The 21,697-nt window shown below is 44.9% G+C and overlaps 3 protein-coding genes across 4 annotated transcripts in view; 1 reads left to right on the forward strand and 2 right to left on the reverse strand.

The window, feature by feature from the left end:
• Positions 1 to 1,639: 1,639 nt before the first annotated feature.
• On the reverse strand, positions 1,640 to 9,460 carry PTGES2 (prostaglandin E synthase 2). Its single transcript, XM_083158725.1, has 7 exons — positions 9,034 to 9,460; positions 7,358 to 7,552; positions 6,379 to 6,434; positions 6,111 to 6,263; positions 4,817 to 5,017; positions 4,247 to 4,364; positions 1,640 to 4,158 (listed from the first exon to the last, which is right to left on the reverse strand). The coding sequence occupies exons 1-7, from the start codon at positions 9,424 to 9,426 to the stop codon at positions 4,030 to 4,032; spliced, it is 1,245 nt and encodes a 414-aa protein (XP_083014851.1). The 5' UTR covers positions 9,427 to 9,460; the 3' UTR covers positions 1,640 to 4,029.
• BBLN (bublin coiled coil protein) lies at positions 9,366 to 16,217 on the forward strand. Its single transcript, XM_083158726.1, has 2 exons — positions 9,366 to 9,663; positions 15,684 to 16,217. The coding sequence occupies exons 1-2, from the start codon at positions 9,606 to 9,608 to the stop codon at positions 15,872 to 15,874; spliced, it is 249 nt and encodes an 82-aa protein (XP_083014852.1). The 5' UTR covers positions 9,366 to 9,605; the 3' UTR covers positions 15,875 to 16,217.
• Positions 16,218 to 16,408: 191 nt separating this feature from the next.
• Positions 16,409 to 21,697, reverse strand: part of KYAT1 (kynurenine aminotransferase 1) — a 41,571-nt gene continuing 36,282 nt past the window's right edge. For both annotated transcript variants that reach the window (XM_083158724.1, XM_083158723.1), the window contains one exon: positions 16,409 to 16,724. In XM_083158724.1, the coding sequence (XP_083014850.1) occupies positions 16,644 to 16,724 (81 nt within the window). In that variant the 3' untranslated portion in view covers positions 16,409 to 16,643. The remainder of the gene's footprint in view (positions 16,725 to 21,697) is intronic.

Raw genomic sequence — 21,697 nt, forward strand, 5'->3', positions numbered from 1 at the left:
CACATATTCTGCAGCGCTTCAAAGAGAATATTTGAATTCTAACATCAGTCCCTGCCCCAGTGGAGCTTACAATCTATATTCCCTACCACATGCACACACACAGACATTCTAGGGTTCATTTTTTTTTTTGCAAGCCAATTAACCTACCAGTATATGTTTGGATTGTGGGTACCTGGAGTAAATCCACACAAGTACGGGGATAATATACAAACTCCATCCATTTAGGGCCATGGCGAGAATTGAACCCATGACCACAGTGCTGTGAGGCAGTAATACTAACCATTACTACATTTTACATTAGATTAAACATGTGTAGGAGTACTATGAAAAAAAACCCAAAAAAAACACTTTCTTTTATAGAGTACCACAGAGGAAAGGAAAGCATTTCTAGATGTAACCACAGTGGCATTGATCTGGTCTACCTCTAAACAAAAAAGTATTTCTTCAGAATATGGAAGCGCTAACACCTTCTTGCACTTCGCTTCAACCCTCCAATCAGAAGAACCAAAGAGGGTTCCTAGCAGGAACCACAGAAGCCAACACCTTTGATGCTAAGATCCCGGAGTCAGCCACTTCCCCCAAATAAGCATTTGTTATTTTCACTTAAGTCATGAAGGACAACCACGCCTTTCTGTTACTACCAGAGCTAATGTGGGGTACACACCAGGACGATTTGGCCCAAAATATGCCAATCTCGACCGATTGTATGTAAATTGGCCATGTTTTGGGCCATTTTGATGTGATCCCGATCCGATGAGCAGCCCGGCGGGTCGTTACGTCTTTTCTGAGATCCTACCTGCAGCAGGTAGGATCTGAGAAACTACCATTGTAGTGGCTGCGGGTCGCGATCACATCAGGTGCCTTTTCTGTGCGGGTCGTACGTTCCTGTAACGACCCGCTCACGAGCAGGATCGTCCTGGTGTGTAACCAGCATTAGACTCTCCTACAACTCACGGCAAACTGCATTCAACACCCAATCAGAATCCACTGCAGGACCCGTGACAGCCTACTCTCATGCGGGTGTTATTTTTAGAAAGTTTTCCAGGTTCCGATGTATCTAGAAAAAGTAGAATAGACGACCTAACCAGGCAAGTCACATATGCACAACATCCAGAAACAGAAGCTCCCACCGGGCCTGATTCTTAGATAGTAAGGAATAAAAAAAATGAAACTATTCCTTTAACGGATGGTGAACCTCTAGTAGGCTTTGACCAAGCTGTCACTAGGAGATCCTGGAGTTAAGCTGAAGCCAAAAACGGTTACATCTTTCTTTGCTTAAAAACTTAGGCCTAGGAGTCTGCTCAGGGTTGTCAATAAGTAGGGTAGTTTTCACAGCCCTAACCTTTTTGTCTGCAGCAGACAGGGAAAGAGAATCCTCATGTACAGAGGATGTATCAACCTCAGAGGAGACAGAGCCGTTCGCTTCCTGGTCCAAAGAAATGTCAGAATCAGACTTTCCACTAATAACTCTCACATTGAGGTAGCCCACATTTAGAAGATCTATCATTTTCCAGAAGCTAAGCCAACCCCCTGTATCAACTGCATATTAAACTACACCAACACCGTTCTGCGGAGTCCCAGTGCACCAGTTCCTAGGAGACAATTTTTGTATATTGTATATAAATATATATATATAAAAAAAAAAAATACTGAATAATCCAGCAGCAAGAACTGCACAGAGCAAGGTACAAGCGGAGACAAGAACCCAACACCCTCACCATACTGAAGCTATAAGCAGCATGAGTTTAAAATAGCTGCTGAGGGAGGAGGAGCAATTAGCTGAAATAGTTTTACTGCCTAAGTTGCAAACATGCTCAGGGGCAGGGGAGTGGCTTACAGAGTACGCACATCCACTAACATGGACCCTAGGGCAGTAATAACCGGCCAAGTCAGAATCCCTGTTATTGAGAATGCGTATTTGCATAGAAGGTGGGGCACATCTGGCCTCTCGCGGCAGAAGTTTAATAGAATAGATGGGAGAAAAAGTTTGGGTAACAATGACCCTGCATCAGAGGCAGATGCAGCACGACTAAGGCCTCTGCCTCTGATACAGGGTCATTGTCTACTCAAACTTTTTCTTCCATCTATTCTTTTAAGCTTCTGCCACGAGAGGCCGGATCATCTTTTACTTTCCCGCCTGATAATTTGTGAGTGTAAATAAAGATCTGATTGTTTTAGGCAGAAGATCTACCATTTATTAAAAAGACAAACCTATTGATATAGCCGACCAGCTGCCAGAAATATCATCCTTATTACAGTATATCCATTACACAGAAAAAGCATAGGAGTGCAATATCCTACAGTGCTGTGCTGTAACTACACAACCATATTAAAAAGAACTAGTTATTCACTTAACCTGGTGGTAACAAAAAATATCTGCACAAGAAAAAGTGCCTCAGTGATGTCAATAGGTGAGCAGGTGGGCTGCAGGTTCAACAATGATGGTTCAGTCTACAAACAGGCATGTCCAAACTATGGCCCTCCAGCTGTTGTGAAACTACAAGTCCCATCATGCCTTGCCACAATGTTGCTATTAGGGAATGCTAAAACTATGGCAAGGCATGCTGGTATGTGTAGTTTCACAACAGCTGGAGGGACACAGTTTGCACATGCCTGGTCTACAAGATGGCTGCCCCCCGCTGTAGGTATTCAACGTTGAGTAGCCTTGATCAAAAAAAAAAAAATTGATTGATTATAGCAGTGGTTCTGACACTCGGTCCTCAGAACTACAAACAGATCATGGTTGACATGTCACCCGCGGAAAGGGCTCTATCACCAACTGTCACATTTTAAACATCTACAGGATACCTTGGGGGGGGGGGGGGGGGGGGGGGGGGAGACTGCATGGGGACTGAGTTTGAAAACCTGTGGTTTATAGCAGGGGTTCTCAAACTCAGTCCCCCCATACAGTTTCCAGGCCGGTGCACAGGTGCATTTATTACTCATTGATACATTTTAAAAGATCCACAGGTGGAGCTAATTATTTCATTTGTGATTCTGAGGAGACCTGCAAAACATGCACTGTGTGAGGTCCTGCAGACCATGTTTGAGGATCAGTGATTTATAGTATAAAAATCTAGAAAATGTTCAATTATGAACCATCTAAAAGTTTAAAAAATGGGGTTGGTCATCTGATGACAGCAGCTGGTGTGGACTTTGATGGCAGAAAGAGCCAATGTTTCTCCTACACCAGATTCCTCCTTCCTCCCCCTCCCCTCTGTACTTCATGCCAGAACACAAAGCCTAGCTCCACTCTCTGATTTGACTCATAAAGCCCCACCTCTGATTAACCCACCCAGTCAGTAATTGAGCAGGAATGCTCTTCCCCGGTCAATAGATTAAACCACCAAATTGTATAGAATAGGGTTAGGCTATTGTATGCAAATGACATTAATTAAACCCAACCCAAAATGAATACAGAAGGTTATATTATAACGTGAAAGAATAGCACACGCTAAATGTCTATTTCACCTCTTTTACAAAATATATCCTTAAGTATATGTAGTTTCATAGTCCACTGCAGTGGCAAACCAAGCCTGGGAGCCTGGGAGTTGTCAGCATTTAACACAGTCATTGGTGTCAGAGCATCTCCAGAGAGAACTTCCAAATATCTACCATGTTCAGATCACGTTGCATGGGTTACTGCGGGGTGAAGAGCATTCAGGAGTATGTCCATCAACTTTAGGAAGACTCTTCTGGGGCCAAGAAGTGTTCCCCAATGATAGAAATAAAAAAAATAAACAGATTTCCAAACGTTACCCAGCAGCAGTACTAGTATAGGACACCATGGTTACCTGACCATAGGGCTTAAATACCCTTAATCAGTTGTAAACACCATGCTAGACTACCTATGGCTGTGTTTAACATGTAACAAACTGTCCCAAGTCTCATGTTTCCATACAAACTGCTGACCATAAGGAAAATCATCCACACCCGCTTATCAGGATGAAAGAGCCTGAAGACCGTTTTTCTTTTTGTCCTGAAGATTTAAAGCCCTTAAAGAACAGGAAAACCGCATAAAATGTCCTTTCATTGTCTGCCGGCGTGTCCATGTATGGCTCTGGTCATCCTCTGGTACCAGGGCTTGATTTTGGTGTTTGACATCAAGTCATCGAAGGACTGTAATCCCTCCATGACGCGAAGGACCCCATAAACAGCCTGTGAGGGAAGAGCAGCTCTGGGTCAATGCATTACTGACTAGACAGATTCATTCATCACATAGGTAAGAACAGAAGTTGAGTCTCACCAGATCTGCGAGGTTTGGCTGTGAGCCGCCGAGGAACTTCCTGTGTTTTCCCACCGTTGCCACCCACAGATTGGCAGCATTATACAGGTCCTGCCGGACATCGTCTTGTAAGTTGTGTCTGCAACAGGACCAGAGAGAAGACTGTTAACCTCTAGACTGAAAGCTCCTTGGTGCAGGGCCCTCTTCCCTCCTGTCCTCCCCACCCTCTTCTCTCGCACATCTATTATAGCTCTCACCTACCATCTATACCTGCATCTCTACCAATGACAACCCACCTCTGGTGGTACATAAACCACTTCCCTACATGTCAGCTGTATTGTGTACAGAGTATTGTATGGCTAATTCTGCGCTCTATTTTAGTTCTTCAGTTACTGTAATCTTTGGTTCCGTATACCCTCATCTGTTTTAATGTGTGCCATATGTACAGCGCTGCCAACCACTTGTGGCGCCTTTTACATAAAGAGCCTTATTAAATTCCACCCCAGCCAAACGCCCGACATCCACCTCCCAAGATCACACAAGATTGAGGAATGTGTGCAATAACTAACATGATAGAAAGAGATTACGAACCTGCTTTTCAGTCTCTTGCCAATGAAAAACATGGCGGTCGCTCCCACATATTTGGCAAATATGCCTTCCACTGGACCAAAGTTCCCCTCCCGAACAATGTAGTCAAAGGAGGCAAGGGCTTCCCCTGGTGTTCGGTAGACGTTAGGAGAAATGAGGTGGACCAGCCAGTCATCTGCCCACCGGCGCCATTTCATTTCTTCCCTACAAACAAGAAAAAGGAAAATTAGGTGAAACAGCTACATTGTACAGTGGTTTCTTGGGCTGTTTAAAGTACAATCTTGTCACTTTCGTGAGGTAACATATACTCTATGATCTGCTATTGATCTGCAAACTGGCAAATGCCAAAAGAGATTGGATAGGCTGATGCAGCCATCTGGGCCTGGCTGAGCAGCTCCACCTCCCAGCACTCTTCTGAGCTGGGTCATGTTGCATAGACCAGGCCTGGGCAAACTTGGGCTCTGCAACGGTTGCAAAACTGCATATCCCAGCATTCTCTGCAAGAGTTTAAGCATTTCCTTAAAGGAAAACTAGAGCAGAGCATGCTGGGACTTGTAGTTTCACATCAACTGGAGAGCCTAGGCATGGCTTGGGGGAAAGCTAGCAGACACATCTTTGAACACAGTTTCACTGGCACCGGCCTCTTTAAGCAGCCATAGGGTTACCAAGACATCTTATAATCGAATGTTCGGTGACCAATGAGGAGCCAGGACACTGCCACTTTGATTTTCAAAGCTGCCACCTGGCTTCATAATATAAATCCTGGCAGCCACAATGTGATTACCGTGCTGCATCTCTATAACGTTTTAGGAACCTCAACTATTCCCACCCACAATCAGTGTATTGCATTTCCTCCTTCCTCTGCACAATATTTCCCAGAACCACTTGCCATTACCCACTTACCCAGAACAGTAGCTCAGCCATATTGGACTATTACCTGGTGGTGCTGTATAATATTTTAGAGACCCCAGTACATTACTTCCTGATCCTGTGCAATGTTACCCAGCGTTACAGCCACTCACCTAATCCTAAAGATCCTGCATATTTAAATGGGACCCAACCCCATTTCCTCCTGCACAATATTTCACAGATCCTGAACATGATCCTGTCGAGTTGCGATTATTCCCTCTTGATCACGTCCAATATTTCATATAGCCACAATAATTAACGTCTGATTGTAAGCAGAGTCTGAGTGACCTATAGCGTTAAGGCAGCATGGATTCTGTTAAACTCTATTTTCTATTATTCAACATTGGGCAAAACAAGAGCACAGTACCCGGCACAGTGTAACACTCACATCTGTGTCTCCTTGTGTGCGTACACCTCCTTCGTCTCCTGCTCATCCAGCATGAGCCAGTATCTGTTCTGATACTCCAACGCCTCCTTCCCTTTCTCATTTGTGACTGTAATAGCTGGATAATAAGACACAATCTCTTCCAAGCTTTTATTTCTGTAAAGAAAGATTGCAGACACACAATAAGTGTATTATAAGCTCAACAGCAAAACGAAGAACACCATAACAAAATTAAAGTCCGTGGCATCAGCCGTGCCTTCCATGAACTTACTTGGAGATGAGGAAAGTTTTTATTGCACTGATGATCACAGAGGAGTCATTCAATTGCTGTAAAAACATAAACAACAAGTCACCTATACATTCCAAAATGTGACCCACTTCCTTTGCTATTTTACACTGCACCCAGTCACCCCCATAGTCTAAGCCTCATCAATACACTTGCCATGTACACGTCACTTAAATGCAAGGTGCTGCCTTTTTATGAGCTGGACCAAGGTTCAGGAGATTGCTGCCTAATAAATACAGAGGGGCCAGTCGTGGCTGCTCATTAAATGTATCTGTGGTATTATTGGCGGCTCTTATCATATTATCCTTCACTTATAGGATGCTACCAAGCGTTCATAGTGCTATAGCAGGAGAAACACAATGAACAAATATAAAAAAACAAAACAAAAAAAAACTATTTTTCAAACAAGCGAAAAGCAGTCGACATTTCACAATGTAAGAGTGTGAAACTAAATCATTCTATTGAATCTTGACATTAAGATTCGGCTGCGGGAAAGATAGGGGTTAGGGTCACGTACTTGCTGCCGCAGATGTCCACCAGACCCAGGACTGCCGCAGCTGCTACCAGGAAGGTGAAGCCAATGTTCCGTTGAGACAAACATTTGTTGAAATGTCATCAGTGTTGCAATGGTCAGTGTTGACATGCTAGGCAACACGCCAACAGTGAACAATAAAAAAAGTGGGATGAATACACAAACGGAGGACTGATTACAGGCAATAGCACTCAATGACCTGCTGCCTGGCAAATGAGGATGGAAAGGACCACAGCTGCTGCTTGAGAGGGAGAGCACTGGAAACAAGGCTAGTGCAGGATGAGAACCAAATTTCCTGCTATGCTAGTGATAATAAAACGGTTAGTCAATACAAAAATCTATCAGCCTTAATTAATGTCCCTACATAGCTATATTTATAAAATGAGTATGTTTAGAGGTCTATAAAAGGACCGTACGGAGAAAGACACTTACGATAGGGCAGCCGGCATCAGCGAGGAGGATGGGAACCTTCCTGTAATTGGAGAATTTAATCTCTTTTCGCAGAACAGGATTGACTTCCACAATCTCATGTGGCAGCTGGTGATACTCTAGGAAGGTCCGGACCTTACTGCAGAAGGGGCAGGTTTTGTATTGGTAAAGTGTAAGCTGCAGACCACCATCAGGGACCTAAACAAAGACAGCAATGGTTTAGTAACACAAAGCCAACACTTTATCATGGTACTGCGGCATTACAGGTGTAAACCATTACGTAGGAATAGGAACGCTAGGTCAGTCATTTGGAAGCAAAACTAGGCGTCTTACGGCAGAGTTTGTGATGTCAGAACCAGGCTCAGCCGGTCTCTGTCACAGATAACCGGTAGGTCACGCTTACATTTGAACAGACTGAAAATATCATGTGATGGTTTGGGAATTGCGTATGGATGTGCGGGTGGATACCGAATATTTACATATTACATATTTGCACGGGGTGGGTTTTCATTCTGTCTGGGTTGCGGCTATCTACTCGCAGTCATCTAAGACTCTGAGGTGATGAGCGATCGGTAGAACTGTGCATTTTATCTTTGTGAGCTCCAAAGAAAAAGCATTTTAGTTTTTGGGTGGGAATATTGTTAAAGAGACTGTCCATCATGTGGCAGGGGGCTGCTCTCCCACAGGAGAAGAATGTTTCAAACTGGTTTAGCCTCATTACTTGCTGTGATATATGTGAATGGCTCATTGTGGAGACAGATAATACAATGATATTGATGGTCATTATCGCTGACATTTTTAGAACAAATCAACTTTCACAGGTATTACATTATATATATATATATATATATTTTTTTTTTTAAGGTACTTGTGTATTATCAGGCGCCCGTTACCTAGTTAGCATAGCGTCCCTGTCAGAATCAACGTTAGTGTTCCCGTGGCCAGCATACCTGTCAGTATCAGCGTTGTGTTCCCGCCCATTCGTGGCCAGCCGGAGCTTACATAGTCAGCGCAGTCAGTCAGCGCTTATTACATTGTGTGGGAACCATTGACCATTTTAACCTGCCTGACATGACAGGTGTGAATGTGTTCCTGAAACACCCCCACTATCCATGGCAACCCCACGAGGGGACGTGGTACGCGTCCTCCCAAGCTTTTCATACCCCCACTATCCACGTCGGCGCAGAGTTGATTGTACAAAGTGTGGCGAACACGACGAACACAGCGAGCCACCGAGCCCCGCGGAATACACGTCAAGTAATCCGCATCTGCGGTCCGGTGGGGCTGCTATGACATCTGTCACCAGGGATAGAAGAAAGCCTCCCTGAATGGTACGGGAAGGTCATAAAAACCGGAACGATCTAAACCATATGAGGAGGCTGTAAAAATGACCCTTCCCCATTCCCCTAGTGAAAGCTATCACATGCACCCTCCCGAACCGGACATTACAAGTTTCGGAATATAGAGTCTAATAGTCCTGTTCTAACATGGCGCGAGATGTACTAAGCCTTGAAAAGTGATAACCAACCAGCTCCGACCTGTCATTTTTCAAACACAGCCTGTGACATGATAGTTATGAGTTGACTGGCTCCATTTTAAAACTTTTCAAGCTTAGTACATCTGGCCCTTAGTCCGCTAGGTGGAGAAGAGGATTTGACATATACTGTACTATACCGTACCTGCTGCTGCTGCTCCTCCTCCTCCGCCCGCTGCTCCCCCAAGCTCTGCCTCAGGGTCTGGGCCACCCCCAGGGCACCCCCTACTGCAAACACCAGGCCCCACATCCTGCGGCTCCCTTTCCCGGCTTCCTGCCTCTGGTCTCCGGCACGGTACCCGCGCCAGCAGGCGATAAATGCGGTGTATGGCGCTGACAGGGGCATACTGGCCCCCCGTATCGAGGTCACAGAGCCGGGGAGACAGGTATAGCCCCTCCCAGCTGCACCAAGGGGATGCATGGTGTCTCGGGCTGGACCCCGTGGCAGGGGGACTCGTAGCCTGGCCGCGGCGCCACGGTGCGGCCCTAACAGCCGCCACGTCCGGCAGCCAAACTCATGCACCTTGTAAGCGGCCATCTTCACCCCGGCAGGCCCCGCCCAGATCACTGTATTATTTAATGAAGGGAGGGCTGCGTGACCTAGCAATGAGCACCCATAGGCTAAGAGCGCTGAATACGTCACGGCTGCCGGCGATGTGGTCACCGGTGTGAAGAAGAGTCACATGACCAGCTGTCACATCACATGACAGGGAGACAATGTCAGGACCTAATGGGGATCCGCAGTTCCCTCTGGGCGACGTGTCCGCTGAGGAAGGTTCGTCACATGCTGTATAAACTATATATATATATACCTTTATATATACCTATCTGCTATCATCACTGCCGCACGCTGCATAACCTATATGTACCTATCTGCTATCATCACTGCCGCACGCTGCATAACCGATCTTCTGTTATAACTGCCGCACGCTGCATAACCTATATGTACCTATCTGCTATCATCACTGCATAACCTATATGTACCTATCTGCTGTCATCACTGCTACACGCTCCATAACCTATATATCTGCTCACATCACTGCATAACCTATATGTACCTATCTGCTGTCATCACTGCCGCACGCTGCATAACCTATATATACCTATCTGCTATCATCACTGCATAACCTATATGTACCTATCTGCTATCATCACTGCCGCACTCTGCATAACTTATATGTACCTATCTGCTGTCATCACTGCCGCACGATGCATAACCTATATATACCTATCTGCTATCATCACTGCATAACCTATATGTACCTATCTGCTATCATCACTGCCACACGCTGCATAACTTATATGTACCTATCTGCTGTCATCACTGCCGCACGATGCATAACCTATATATACCTATCTGCTATCATCACTGCATAACCTATATGTACCTATCTGCTATCATCACTGCCGCACGCTGCATAACTTATATGTACCTATCTGCTGTCATCACTGCCGCACGATGCATAACCTATATGTACCTATCTGCTATCATCACTGCTGCACGCTGCATAACCGATATAGACACCTATCTACTGTCATAACTGCCGCACGCGCATAACCTATATATACACCTATCTGCTATCATCACTGCCGCACGCTGCATAACCTCTATGTACCTATCTTCTGTCATAACTGCCGCACGCTGCATAACCTATATGTACCTACAGTATCTGCTATCATCACTGCCGCACGTTGCATAACTTATATGTACCTATCTGCTGTCATCACTGCCGCACGTTGCATAACTTATATGTACCTATATGCTGTCATCACTGCCGCACGCTGCATAACCTATATATACCTATCTGCTATCATCACTGCCGCACGCTGTATAACCTATATAGACACCTATCTTCTGTCATCACTGCTGCACAATGCATAACCTATATATACCTATCAGCTATCATCACTGCCGCACGCTGCATAACCTATATGTACCTATCTGCTATCATCACTGCATAACCTATATGTACCTATCTGCTATCATCACTGCATAACCTATATGTACCTATCTGCTATCATCACTGCCGCACGCTGCATAACTTATATGTACCTATCTGCTGTCATCACTGCCGCACGTTGCATAACTTATATGTACCTATCTGCTATCATCACTGCCGCACGTTGCATAACTTATATATACCTATCTGCTATCATCACTGCCGCACGCTGTATAACCTATATAGACACCTATCTTCTGTCATCACTGCTGCACAATGCATAACCTATATATACCTATCAGCTATCATCACTGCCGCACGCTGCATAACCTATATGTACCTATCTGCTATCATCACTGCCGCACGCTGCATAACTTATATGTACCTATCTGCTATCATCACTGCCGCACGTTGCATAACTTATATATACCTATCTGCTATCATCACTGCCGCACGCTGTATAACCTATATAGACACCTATCTTCTGTCATCACTGCTGCACAATGCATAACCTATATATACCTATCAGCTATCATCACTGTCGCACGCTGCATAACTTATATGTACCTATCTGCTGTCATCACTGCCGCACGCTGCATAACCTATATATACCTATCTGATATCATCACTGCATAACCTATATATACTTATCTGCTATTCTGCTATCATCACTGCTACACGCTGCATAACCTTTATGTACCTATCTGCTATCATCACTGCTACATGCTGACTACCCCAGTACCAGCTGCCTAATAGTAGCGCACCTCTCACAACCACTTGGATGCAGATAAAGACATTGAAATTATGGTCCTTATTCAGATCGCTGTACAAATTTGTTCTCAAAATGGACAAAACCATGTGCACTGCAGGTGGGGCAGATGTAACATGTGCAGAGAGAGTTACATTTGGGTGGGGTGTGTTGAAATCTTAATTGCAGTGTAAAAATAATGCAGCCAGTATTTACCCTGCACAGAAACAAAATAAATCACACAAATCTAACTCTCTCTATACATGTTACATCTGCCCCACCTGCAGTGCACATGGTTTTGCCTATTTTGAGAACAAATTTGTACTGCAATCAGATCTGAATAAGGGCCTAGGTGTCTCAGTCCTTGCACACGGAGGGGGTTATTCTAGTTCACTCTTTCTGACAAAATCCTTCTTAGATGGACAAAACCATGTGCACTGCAGGTGGGGTAGATGTTACTTGTGCAGGGAGAGTTAGATTTGGGTGGGGTTTTACTTCAAAGTGAGATCTATATTGCAGTGTAAAAATAAAGCAGCCAGTATTTACCCTGCACAGAAACAAAATAACTCACCCAAATCTAACTCTGCACATTTTACATCTGCCCCCCTGCAGTGCACATGGTTTTGTCCATTTAAGAAGGATTTTGTCAGAAAGAGTGAACTAGAATAAGGCCCTGAGCCACATGTTTGTACACCAGGGGAAGGGATGACACTAGCATGGGCAGAAGCTGGTGCAGTGGTCTGAGCACGAGTTGTAGTACTGCATCTATCAGGCACTTCCATACTATAGATTTAGCCGTATCTGGTCACTAGCCAGCATAGAACAGGCCATCACTGTGCAGTAAGGAAACTCTTAGTACAAGCAATACCTCACACGCCATACTAAATATAAAGGCACAATATTTGGATTGCTTATTGTTAGCTGGGTTCTCTGTGTTGACACTACAAACTCTGTAAGGTATTGTTATTGCTAAACACTGCTGGGTTGGTATTGTATGGGACCTCTGGTTGCAACAGGAATCACCTAGTCGCGGGCTCCTGCTGGCAGAAATCAGCCATTTACAGAATGTTTCTAGTGCTGATAGTGAGACAGGCTTAGCTCAGGGGAAATGCCTGATGATCTATGTATGTATAGTTGTGTGTGGGTTTAGATGGACAGTATTCCCCCCTCCCACTTCATCAGCACACCAAGATCACTCCTGTAATCGCACATGCAGTGTGAGTGGCGTTCGGGGGCATGCTTCCGGGAGTGATGTTGGCAGTACCAGACCGCATCACTCTCAGGGCCCCATTTATCAAGTAATATTTGTGGCTAAATCCCCAAACATTAACCACAAATATTAAGTATCCCCTGAATGTATTTTAGGGGGACCGCAGCTGGGATGGCGATAGCCCATTGTAGCCTATGGCTACACTTCGCACTGCCCGGGCGGCAGTACGGTCAGCGGGGTCAGCGCATAACCGCACATGCGCAGACCCCCCTGGCTTCCGGGTCAGCGCTTCGCAGCTTTCGGAGCCCTGTCCCTGCACTGTCAGGGATCACAGTTTACAACAGCAGGAGATATAAGTCCCTTCTGTACTTGTGCAGGACAGATTTCCTCTGTACAGATGGGAACACAGCAGAGCAGAACAGACCTGGGAAACGACCTCGCTAGGTAACATTTTCCTGGCTGCAGATGTATCTCAAAGGTGGTTAAATAGACATTAACCTTTTGAGTGCCAAGGGACTTTGTCAGAATAGGTGTGAAAATTGACAAGCAGACTTTTTTTTAAATTAACCCTTTGTGAGAGATCCTCAAAATATCCATTAAAAATGCCAACGCCGCTTACAGCGACCGTTTTTTATTTGGGTGCAATATTTAACTAAACTTCAATTCACTTGGCTGTATTTGTAGTTATACTAAGAGAACAGTAGCTGAGCGTGTTCCTGGTATTTTTAGCGGATAGTTTGAGGAACCCTCGCAGCAACCTTGGCACTTAAAGGGTTACTTGGTTCGGTACTGCTTTCCTAGCATGGCGCCCGTCTCACTGATTGTATGCCTTACTTAAGGCATACAATCAATACAATTGAAACTATTTTTTAATCGTATGGATCTCATCTTATGCATCTCATGGATCTTATGCATCCATAAGATGCATGAGATCCATGAGATAAAAAATCGTGAGCCCCCAATAACCATTGTTAACGCCACCAGCACTATCAACGCCAACCCGAAGCGTGGGGAGCACAGCGAGCCCGCGAGGGGCGGCGGTACGCGTCCTCCGACCTTTTCATACCCCCACTATGCACGTCGGCGTGGAGTTGATTTTATATAGTGTGGTGAGCGCAGCGAGCCACCGAGCCCGAAGCGTGGCGAGTGGACGCGGACTTCTTCACATGTATTACGCGTCCCCCCGCTGCGCTCGCCACATTATATAAAATCAACTCCACGCCGACGTGGATAGTGGGGGTATGAAAAGGTCGGAGGACGCGTACCGCTGCGCTCACCACGCTTCGGGTTGGCGTCAATAGTGGGGTGGCGTTAACAATGGGGGGGCCATTTCACCCATGAGGGGGGGTTAGCAATTAAAATTGGGGTTTTGGGGGCTTTTTACATTGGAATAAATGTAACATTGGGTCTCAGGGACCATTTCACATTGATTCCAATGTAAAAATCTCGTCGATTGCATCATCTCATGCATCTTATGCTGCACAAACACATAAGATGCATGAGATGCTTGAGATATCAGCCCCACACATACAATCTAGATCGTGGGCGCCGTGCTAGGAAAGCAGTACCCTTGGTTCTCATACCCAGGGACATATTATGGCCCCCATATATGTTTATATCTGTTTACTATTTGCAAATAGGGTGGGAATTCCTCTACTATATAGAATGCAGCATTGCCTGGTTCCCTAGAAATAGTACTGCCAGGGCGGTGGTGTCATGAGCCAGCAGTGGCTCATTCCTGTTACGAGCTGCCTCTGGCGGGTCTGTGTAAATGCAGTCTCACTCCTGTGTCCTCAATGTGTAGCTGTTGTATAATTAGATCATTAGCTCTGGGCCTGGTGTCTCAGGCTGCTCACCTGTACTATATCCCCTTGTTAAGGAAGTTGTCAGTCTTGGCTATTCTGATTGGGAGTGTTTCCTGTATCTCCCATGCTGCCAAGGTGCCGGTGATTGGTGCAGTCTGTCTGTATCTTTTCGCTGGTCATCAGCCATATTCCTCAGCCCTCCTGACCCTGCCTCAGTCCAGTATTCTGCAGAGGATTAAGCTAAATGCTGGTTTCCATCTACAGTATTTATGCTGATCCCTAGTTTATCTGTGTGGAACTTATGTTCTCACTGCCATTCAGCTCCACACAGGTTATATTGTGTATTATAACATCTTCATGCATTGTTGCATTTATGCCAGGACACACTGTGTTTACATCCTGCTGTGTTTCTAAAGTTACAAGTGTGGGTGTGAGGAATTAAGTATTTGCATAACATCTTCTTGCATTGTTGCATTCCTGGGAGTTCAGTGGAGGATTGCTCCCATGTTCTTCCACTCAACTCCCTGGTGTTTCTGACCTATGTAGGGGTTACTTATTATAACATTAGCCGCAGTCAGTTATCTTCTTGTCCATCTCTCAGTTGTGGTTGATGCATTTTCCTACATAAGACCTGGGGGCATCAGGGTTGGAGCGGGCGTAACTCGCTCCTTCGAACGTGGCTGCTATAGGTGAAGCCTAGCAATGCATGCGTCAATCGATCACTGGGAGAGACAACAGAGTTAGCGAGTGTATAGGTGTCACTGTGATCCTCGTTAATCACGCACACAGCCTCACAGTCTAGTCTGGAATCCCCTTAGAGTCGTAACAGGTGGAGGGCAGGTAAACGTGATTCACGGAAGGTCATCATGATGTCTAATTGGTCCCCAATTCACTCATTGATTTAAATGTCTTCTCCGTTGCCCGGAATCGAACCTATAAGTTAATGACAGGGAACTTCTGATTGAGTGCCGGATCTAGTTTGTGGGCAAAAAGAGTCTGTAATTAAGCTAATTTGCATATTAGAAGTATGGAGGTGGAGGGTTCAAATGCTAATATATTTTTGTATTTGATGTGTTTTCCTTGATTCCTCAGATTATGCTGCTTTGGACTGTATGTTGGACCAGATCAGTTTTTGCCTGGATCACATAGAGGAGAAAAATGACCTTCTTCACGCACAACTTCAGGATCTTCTAGAAACGAATCGCCAGGCCCGACGTGAATTCCAAGAGCAGATGAACCAGAGTGGAGGGCTCAATACAGCAGAATCTAGAGCTGGACCATAATGACCCAACCTCACAACCCTTCCCATGCTCCTCCCTCAGCCCCTGTAATATGACCAGGTTCCACAACACCTGGGAAAGGAAACCCCTAGTAACCGTGCTGTGGAACCTAAACGTGTTTGTGCAAATTATTCGGTGTTTGGATACAAGCGTGGTTTTGGTGCTTTATGCAAGGAGCCATTTTTACCACCACTGGAGATGACATGAAGGATATTCAGAGACCGATTATTTATAGTACAAGCTTTAAAATTGATTATCTCTCTTAGGAATCTCCACCATACCCTTATGGGTTTCACCTGTTTAGATATAAATGTTTTATCGTCACAAATAAATGGTTTGTGCACTACTTATGCTTGGTCTTTTCTGGTATTATAAAGGGAGTTTAACAAGTCCCTCCGCAGAGACAGCGTGCTCAGCAAGCGTCGCCGCAGAGACAGCGTGCTCAGCAAGCGTCGCCGCAGAGACAGCGTGCTCAGCAAGCGTCGCCGCAGAGACGTCCATCTGCAGAGACTGTGTGCTAAGTAACGACAACATAACTATTTAAACATTTTGGTTTATATTCCTCCACAAAGTTAAGAATCCAAGAAAAATAAAAGAAAACAGCATATACCTACCTACCAAAAGGTTATGTACATACTAATACATTCTAGTCATCTGAGGGTGCGAAAATCGCAACCACTACATAATAGAAAAATACAATTGAATGAAATATGATGAACCATTGCCAGCTTCTCTGTAGTTGTTAGATGCAGAACTGTCCTAGAGACAGTGGTCACTGCTTCTTCTTCCGTCCAGCGGACTCCCTGCTCCACTGCTGAAGAATCTTCTCTGCAGCATCCAGCGTCGCATCCTCCTAAGCACACAACCTCCAGTCACTAGTGTTTCTTAAAAAGACCTTTATCTGCAGCCAATACCAAACAGTACACCAACCTGTCACTTATTATTGTCAATTGATCGATACATGATACAATGGGCTGCATGAATAGTCTGTTCTACGCTATATGAAACTACTTGAATTTAATCAGCGTTAAAAATGAACAGATGTATGGGAACTTGTTTCCTAGAAGGGCGCCCATCGCGTGCATCGCATGTACATTGCATGCCATTATAATGGCATGCAATGGCCGCGATTTTACATAGAAATGCATGGTAAAATGTAAATCGCGTCGGTCGCATCGCATGCGGCCAAAAAAATCGCATGCGATGCGACCGACGCGATTACCGATTTTACATAGGGAACAATGTTAAATGGGCCACAGACCCCAAATACCCACCCTGAAGTGTGAAATGGCCCCCCCAATTGTTAACGCCACCCCACGATCAACGTCAACCCGAAGCGTGGCGAGCGCAGCGAGCCTGCGAGGGGTGGCGGTACGTGTCCTCCGACCTTTTCATACCCCCACTATCCACGTCGGCGTGGAGTTGAGAATAGAAAGTGTGGCAAGCGGACGCAGAATACGAGCCCGAAGCGTGGCGAGGGGACGCGGAATACATGTTAGGTAATCCGTGTCCCCTCGCGGGGCTCGCCACGCTTCGGTAGCGTGTTCCGAGGGGCTCGCTACGCTCAACACGCTTCGGGCTCGGTGGCTCGCTACGCTCGCCACACTTTCTATTCTCAACTCCACGCCGACGTGGATAGTGGGGGTATGAAAAGGTCGGAGGACGCATACCGCCGCCCCTCGCGGGCTCGCCACTCTTCGGGTTGACGTTGATCGTGGGGTGGCGTTAACAATTGGGGGGGCCATTTCACACTTCAGGGTGGGTATTTGGGGTCTGTGGCCCATTTAACATTGTTCCCTATGTGAAATCGGGTCAATTGGGCCATTTAACATTGTTCCCTATGTAAAATCGTGGTAATCGCGTCGGTCACATCGCATGCGATTTTTTGGCTTCATGCGATGCGACCGACGCAATTCTTTTCATTGTGATGTCTAAGATCAAAATCGTGGGCGCCCTTCTAGGAAACAAGTACCGATGTATGTAGTGTGCAGCTACATATACTGTACATTTCCATGCAGCCATACACTACATAGATCTGCTCAGTGGCAATGCGGACCATGAATGTTGTATTAGCGAACAAAGGGGGATGGAGATAGGACAGGAGATGCTGGAATTTAAAGATGAAGGAAGCTACCAGTGAAAAGAATAAAAACCGCTAATTATTAAGTACCCCAACAGCGCCCCCTATCCTGCTATGCAACACCCTAGTTATGTCCCTCTTTTGAATGGGCCCCTTTCCTATTGCTTCCAGAGCAGTGGTTCCCAAACGTGGTCCTCAGAACCCTTACACAAGTCATATCACTGTGTATCACCAGCTGTCAGGTTTTAAAAATCCACAGGTGATCTGGAAAACATGAACTGTGTGGGGCCCGGAGGACAGATACTTGAGGACCTGTGTTCCAGACACACCTTACCGCAGCAGTCGTTAATTGTATGTCCCGTAACAGTGTCTTAGTTTATTTTCTGAACCATTGTAGTTCCCTAATTCAGATTATGTCACATTGTAGGGCTGCCAGTACACATTATACCACACAGTATTACCAATTCACAAGTACCCCCAATTCACAAGTACCCACAGTACCCCCAATTTATAACATACATGTCTCCAGTTCATATTATGCCACATAATAATGCATTTACTTCATATTCTGTAACAGTACAGTGCCCTCCTATTAATTTTATACCACATTACAACGAGCAAGTTCAGCGGTATAACTAGATCTATTTTAGCCATTTTCCAGGAGGGACAGGTCCAGTGTCTGTATGATTGCAAGCAGATTTCCTGGCCTTACAATCAGAGGCCAGGGCCAAGCCGAGCCTCACTCTACTCAGCCTGGCCATACCTGAAACCATCGCAAAGGATGATCATGATGGTGCTCTGAGGCCCACTTAGCACTACTGTGGAAGTCCAGGCAAGAAGTTGGAGTTGTGAGACTGTCACTATAGTGATTTTGTGATGCAAATGGGGAAGCGGTCATCTATTAGAGTGAACATCTACATTAGAATGAACATCTACAGTCATTAGGTCGACCCCACTAGGTCGACTGGCAGGAAGGTCGACCTGACTTAAGGTCGACATTGGCCAAGGTCGACATGACTTAAGGTCGAATTTGCATAAAGGTCAACTGGTCATAAGGTCGACATGGGTTTTTCACCGTTTTTTGAGCCGACAGGCGGTATTTCATGCCCTACCATCCACTAGGGCGTGGAGGAGGTCATTAAAGCTGTGGCGAGCGTAGCGAGCCACCGTGCCCAAAGCATTGCGAGCGAAGCGAGCGATGCGAGGGTCCGATTCTCATTGCCAACTGTGTCCATGTCGACTGTGTCGACATTCGGGTCAAAAAACAGTGAAACCGTGAAAAACCCATGTCGACCTTATGACCAGTCGACCTTTATGCAAATTCGAACTTAAGTCATGTCGACCTTGGCCCATGTGGACCTTAAGTCAGGTCGACCTTCCTGCCAGTCGACCTAGTGGGGTCGACCTAATGACTGTAGACCTGAATGTGTGGTCTGACAGATGTACCGATTCCAGCAAATGTCCTCACCGTGCTCTTAAAACCAAGAATTATTGACTTAAATGTGGCTACAATAATGGAATTTATCCCAGACGCCTCCTGTGCTAAAGTAAGGCCACAATATACAAGCACTAGAGACTTTACAATGTCTTAATCAAATTTTGGACCAGTGTGAGAATCTCTGAGATGTATTAACGGACCTTTGTATCAAAAGGGTCAAGAAAAGTACCAGGAAAAGGAAGCCAGTGTGGTTTACTAAAGAGGTATCAACTAGTGTAAAAGCAAAAAAGATGGCCTTTAGGACATACAAGCAGACTCAAAATAATAATGACAAAGAAGTGTATCTTGCCAGATGCAAAGAGGCTAAGAAAGTGATCAGGCGTGCCAAGGCACAAGCTGAGGCGAAAATGGCTCAGTCAGTAGATAAAGGAAACAAAACTTTTTTTAAGTATATAAGTGAAAGGAGAAAATCAAATGGAGGAATAATAAGACTGCGGACAGACACTGAGAATTTGGTGGAGGGAGACAAGGCAATTGCAGATCATCTAAATAATTACTTTTGCTCTGTATTCACTATAGAAGGAGAAGGGAAGGGACCACAGTTAAGTTGCAAGGACATTCATAAAAATAAGGTAGATGGAGGTACATTTACTAGGGAGAAAGTCCTAACAGAACTTTCAAGACTGAAAGTGGATAAATCAATGGGGCCAGACGGAGTGCATCCAAGGATACTAAAAGAACTAAAAGATGTGTTGGTAGCGCCATTAACAGATTTATTCAACCAGTCACTAGATACAGGTGCAGTTCCAGAGGACTGGAGAAAAGCAAATGTAGTTCCACTGCACAAAAGCGGAAGCAAAGAAGAAGCAAGTAACTACAGACCAGTGAGCCTTACATCAGTAGTAGGGAAAATAATGGAAACACTATTAAAAGAAAGAATAGTGGAATATCTTAAATTAAACAACTTACAGGATCCAAAACAGCATGGTTTTACTGCAGGGAGATCATGCCAAACAAGTCTCATTGACTTTTTTGACTCCGTGACCAAAATACTAGATGAAGGGGGGGCTGTAGATGTGGCATATCTAGACTTTAGTAAGGCATTTGACACTGTCCCACATCGCAGGCTGCTAAATAAACTTGAAAGTGTGGGATTGGATTATAAAACAATTAAATGGATAAGAACCTGGTTGCAGGATAGGAAACAGACAGTTGTAGTAAATAGAGTGCATTCTATGGAGGGACATGTTACCAGTGGAGTACCCCAGGGATCTGTACTTGGACCAGTGCTCTTTAATATCTTTGTTAGTGACATTGCAAATGGTATTGAAGGGAAAGTATGCCTTTTTGCAGATGATACAAAGATATGCAACAGAGTAGACACACCAGGAGGGGTAAATCAAATGACTGATGATCTAAGTAAACATGAGAATTGGTCACGAGAATGGCAACTACAGTTTAATGCAAAAAAATGCAAAATTATGCACTTGGGACTCAAAAACCCAAAGGCTCAATATAGTATCAAGGGTACTATAATGGAAACTACTGAGGAGGAAAGAGATCTAGGAGTCATTATTTCAAGTGACTTAAAGGCAGGGAGGCAATGTAACAAAGCAATGAGGAAGGCTAGTCAGATGCTTGGTTGCATAGGGAGAGGAATCAGTAGCAGAAAAAAAGACGTAATAATGCCACTTTATAGGTCATTGGTACGACCTCATCTGGAATACTGTGTCTAGTTCTGGAGACCATATCTTCAGAAGGATATAAATACATTGGAGAGTGTACAAAGAAGGGCAACTAAAATGGTTCATGGCCTACATCACAAAACTTACCTGGATAGACTAAAAGATCTTAACATGTATAGTTTGGAGCAGAGAAGGGAAAGGGGGGACATGATAGAAATTTTCAAATATATCAAGGGTTTTAACATAGTGGGAAATTTTCTTCAAAGGAAAAGAAGTAATAGAACACGAGGACATGCACTGAAACTGGAGGGAGGTAGGTTCAGGGGAAATGTTAGAAATAATTACTTCACAGAAAGGGTAGTGGATAAGTGGAATAGCCTCCCATCAGAGGTGGTAGAGGCTAAGACAGTAGAACAATTTAAACATGCTTGGGATAGGCATATGATTATCCTTACAAAGAAATAAGGATTAAAAAGGGTTGAGTTTACCTGAAGGGTAAAAAAAGGGGCAGACTAGATGGGCCAAATGGTTCTTATCTGCCGTCAAATTCTATGGTTCTATGTTTTATTAAGCCTGGTGAGGTGATAGAGTGGAAGGTGATAATGTCCAGCCAATCAACTGCT

The sequence above is a fragment of the Crinia signifera genome, chromosome 9, assembly GCF_055691185.1.
Source record: "Crinia signifera chromosome 9, ASM5569118v1, whole genome shotgun sequence".
Lineage (NCBI taxonomy): Eukaryota > Metazoa > Chordata > Amphibia > Anura > Myobatrachidae > Crinia > Crinia signifera.

Bases quoted from the DNA above. Each gene is read 5' to 3' on its own strand.
- BBLN (XM_083158726.1), top strand. From the start codon at position 9,606: ATGTCAGGACCTAATGGGGATCCGCAGTTCCCTCTGGGCGACGTGTCC. The intron at 9,664-15,683 runs GTTCGTCACATG...TTGATTCCTCAG, and splicing joins CGACGTGTCCGCTGAGGAAG to ATTATGCTGCTTTGGACTGT.
- PTGES2 (XM_083158725.1), bottom strand. From the start codon at position 9,426: ATGGCCGCTTACAAGGTGCATGAGTTTGGCTGCCGGACGTGGCGGCTG. The intron at 7,553-9,033 runs GTACGGTATAGT...GTCTTTGTTTAG, and splicing joins AGGAGGAGCAGCAGCAGCAG to GTCCCTGATGGTGGTCTGCA. The intron at 6,264-6,378 runs GTAAGTTCATGG...CTTTCTTTACAG, and splicing joins AAAACTTTCCTCATCTCCAA to AAATAAAAGCTTGGAAGAGA.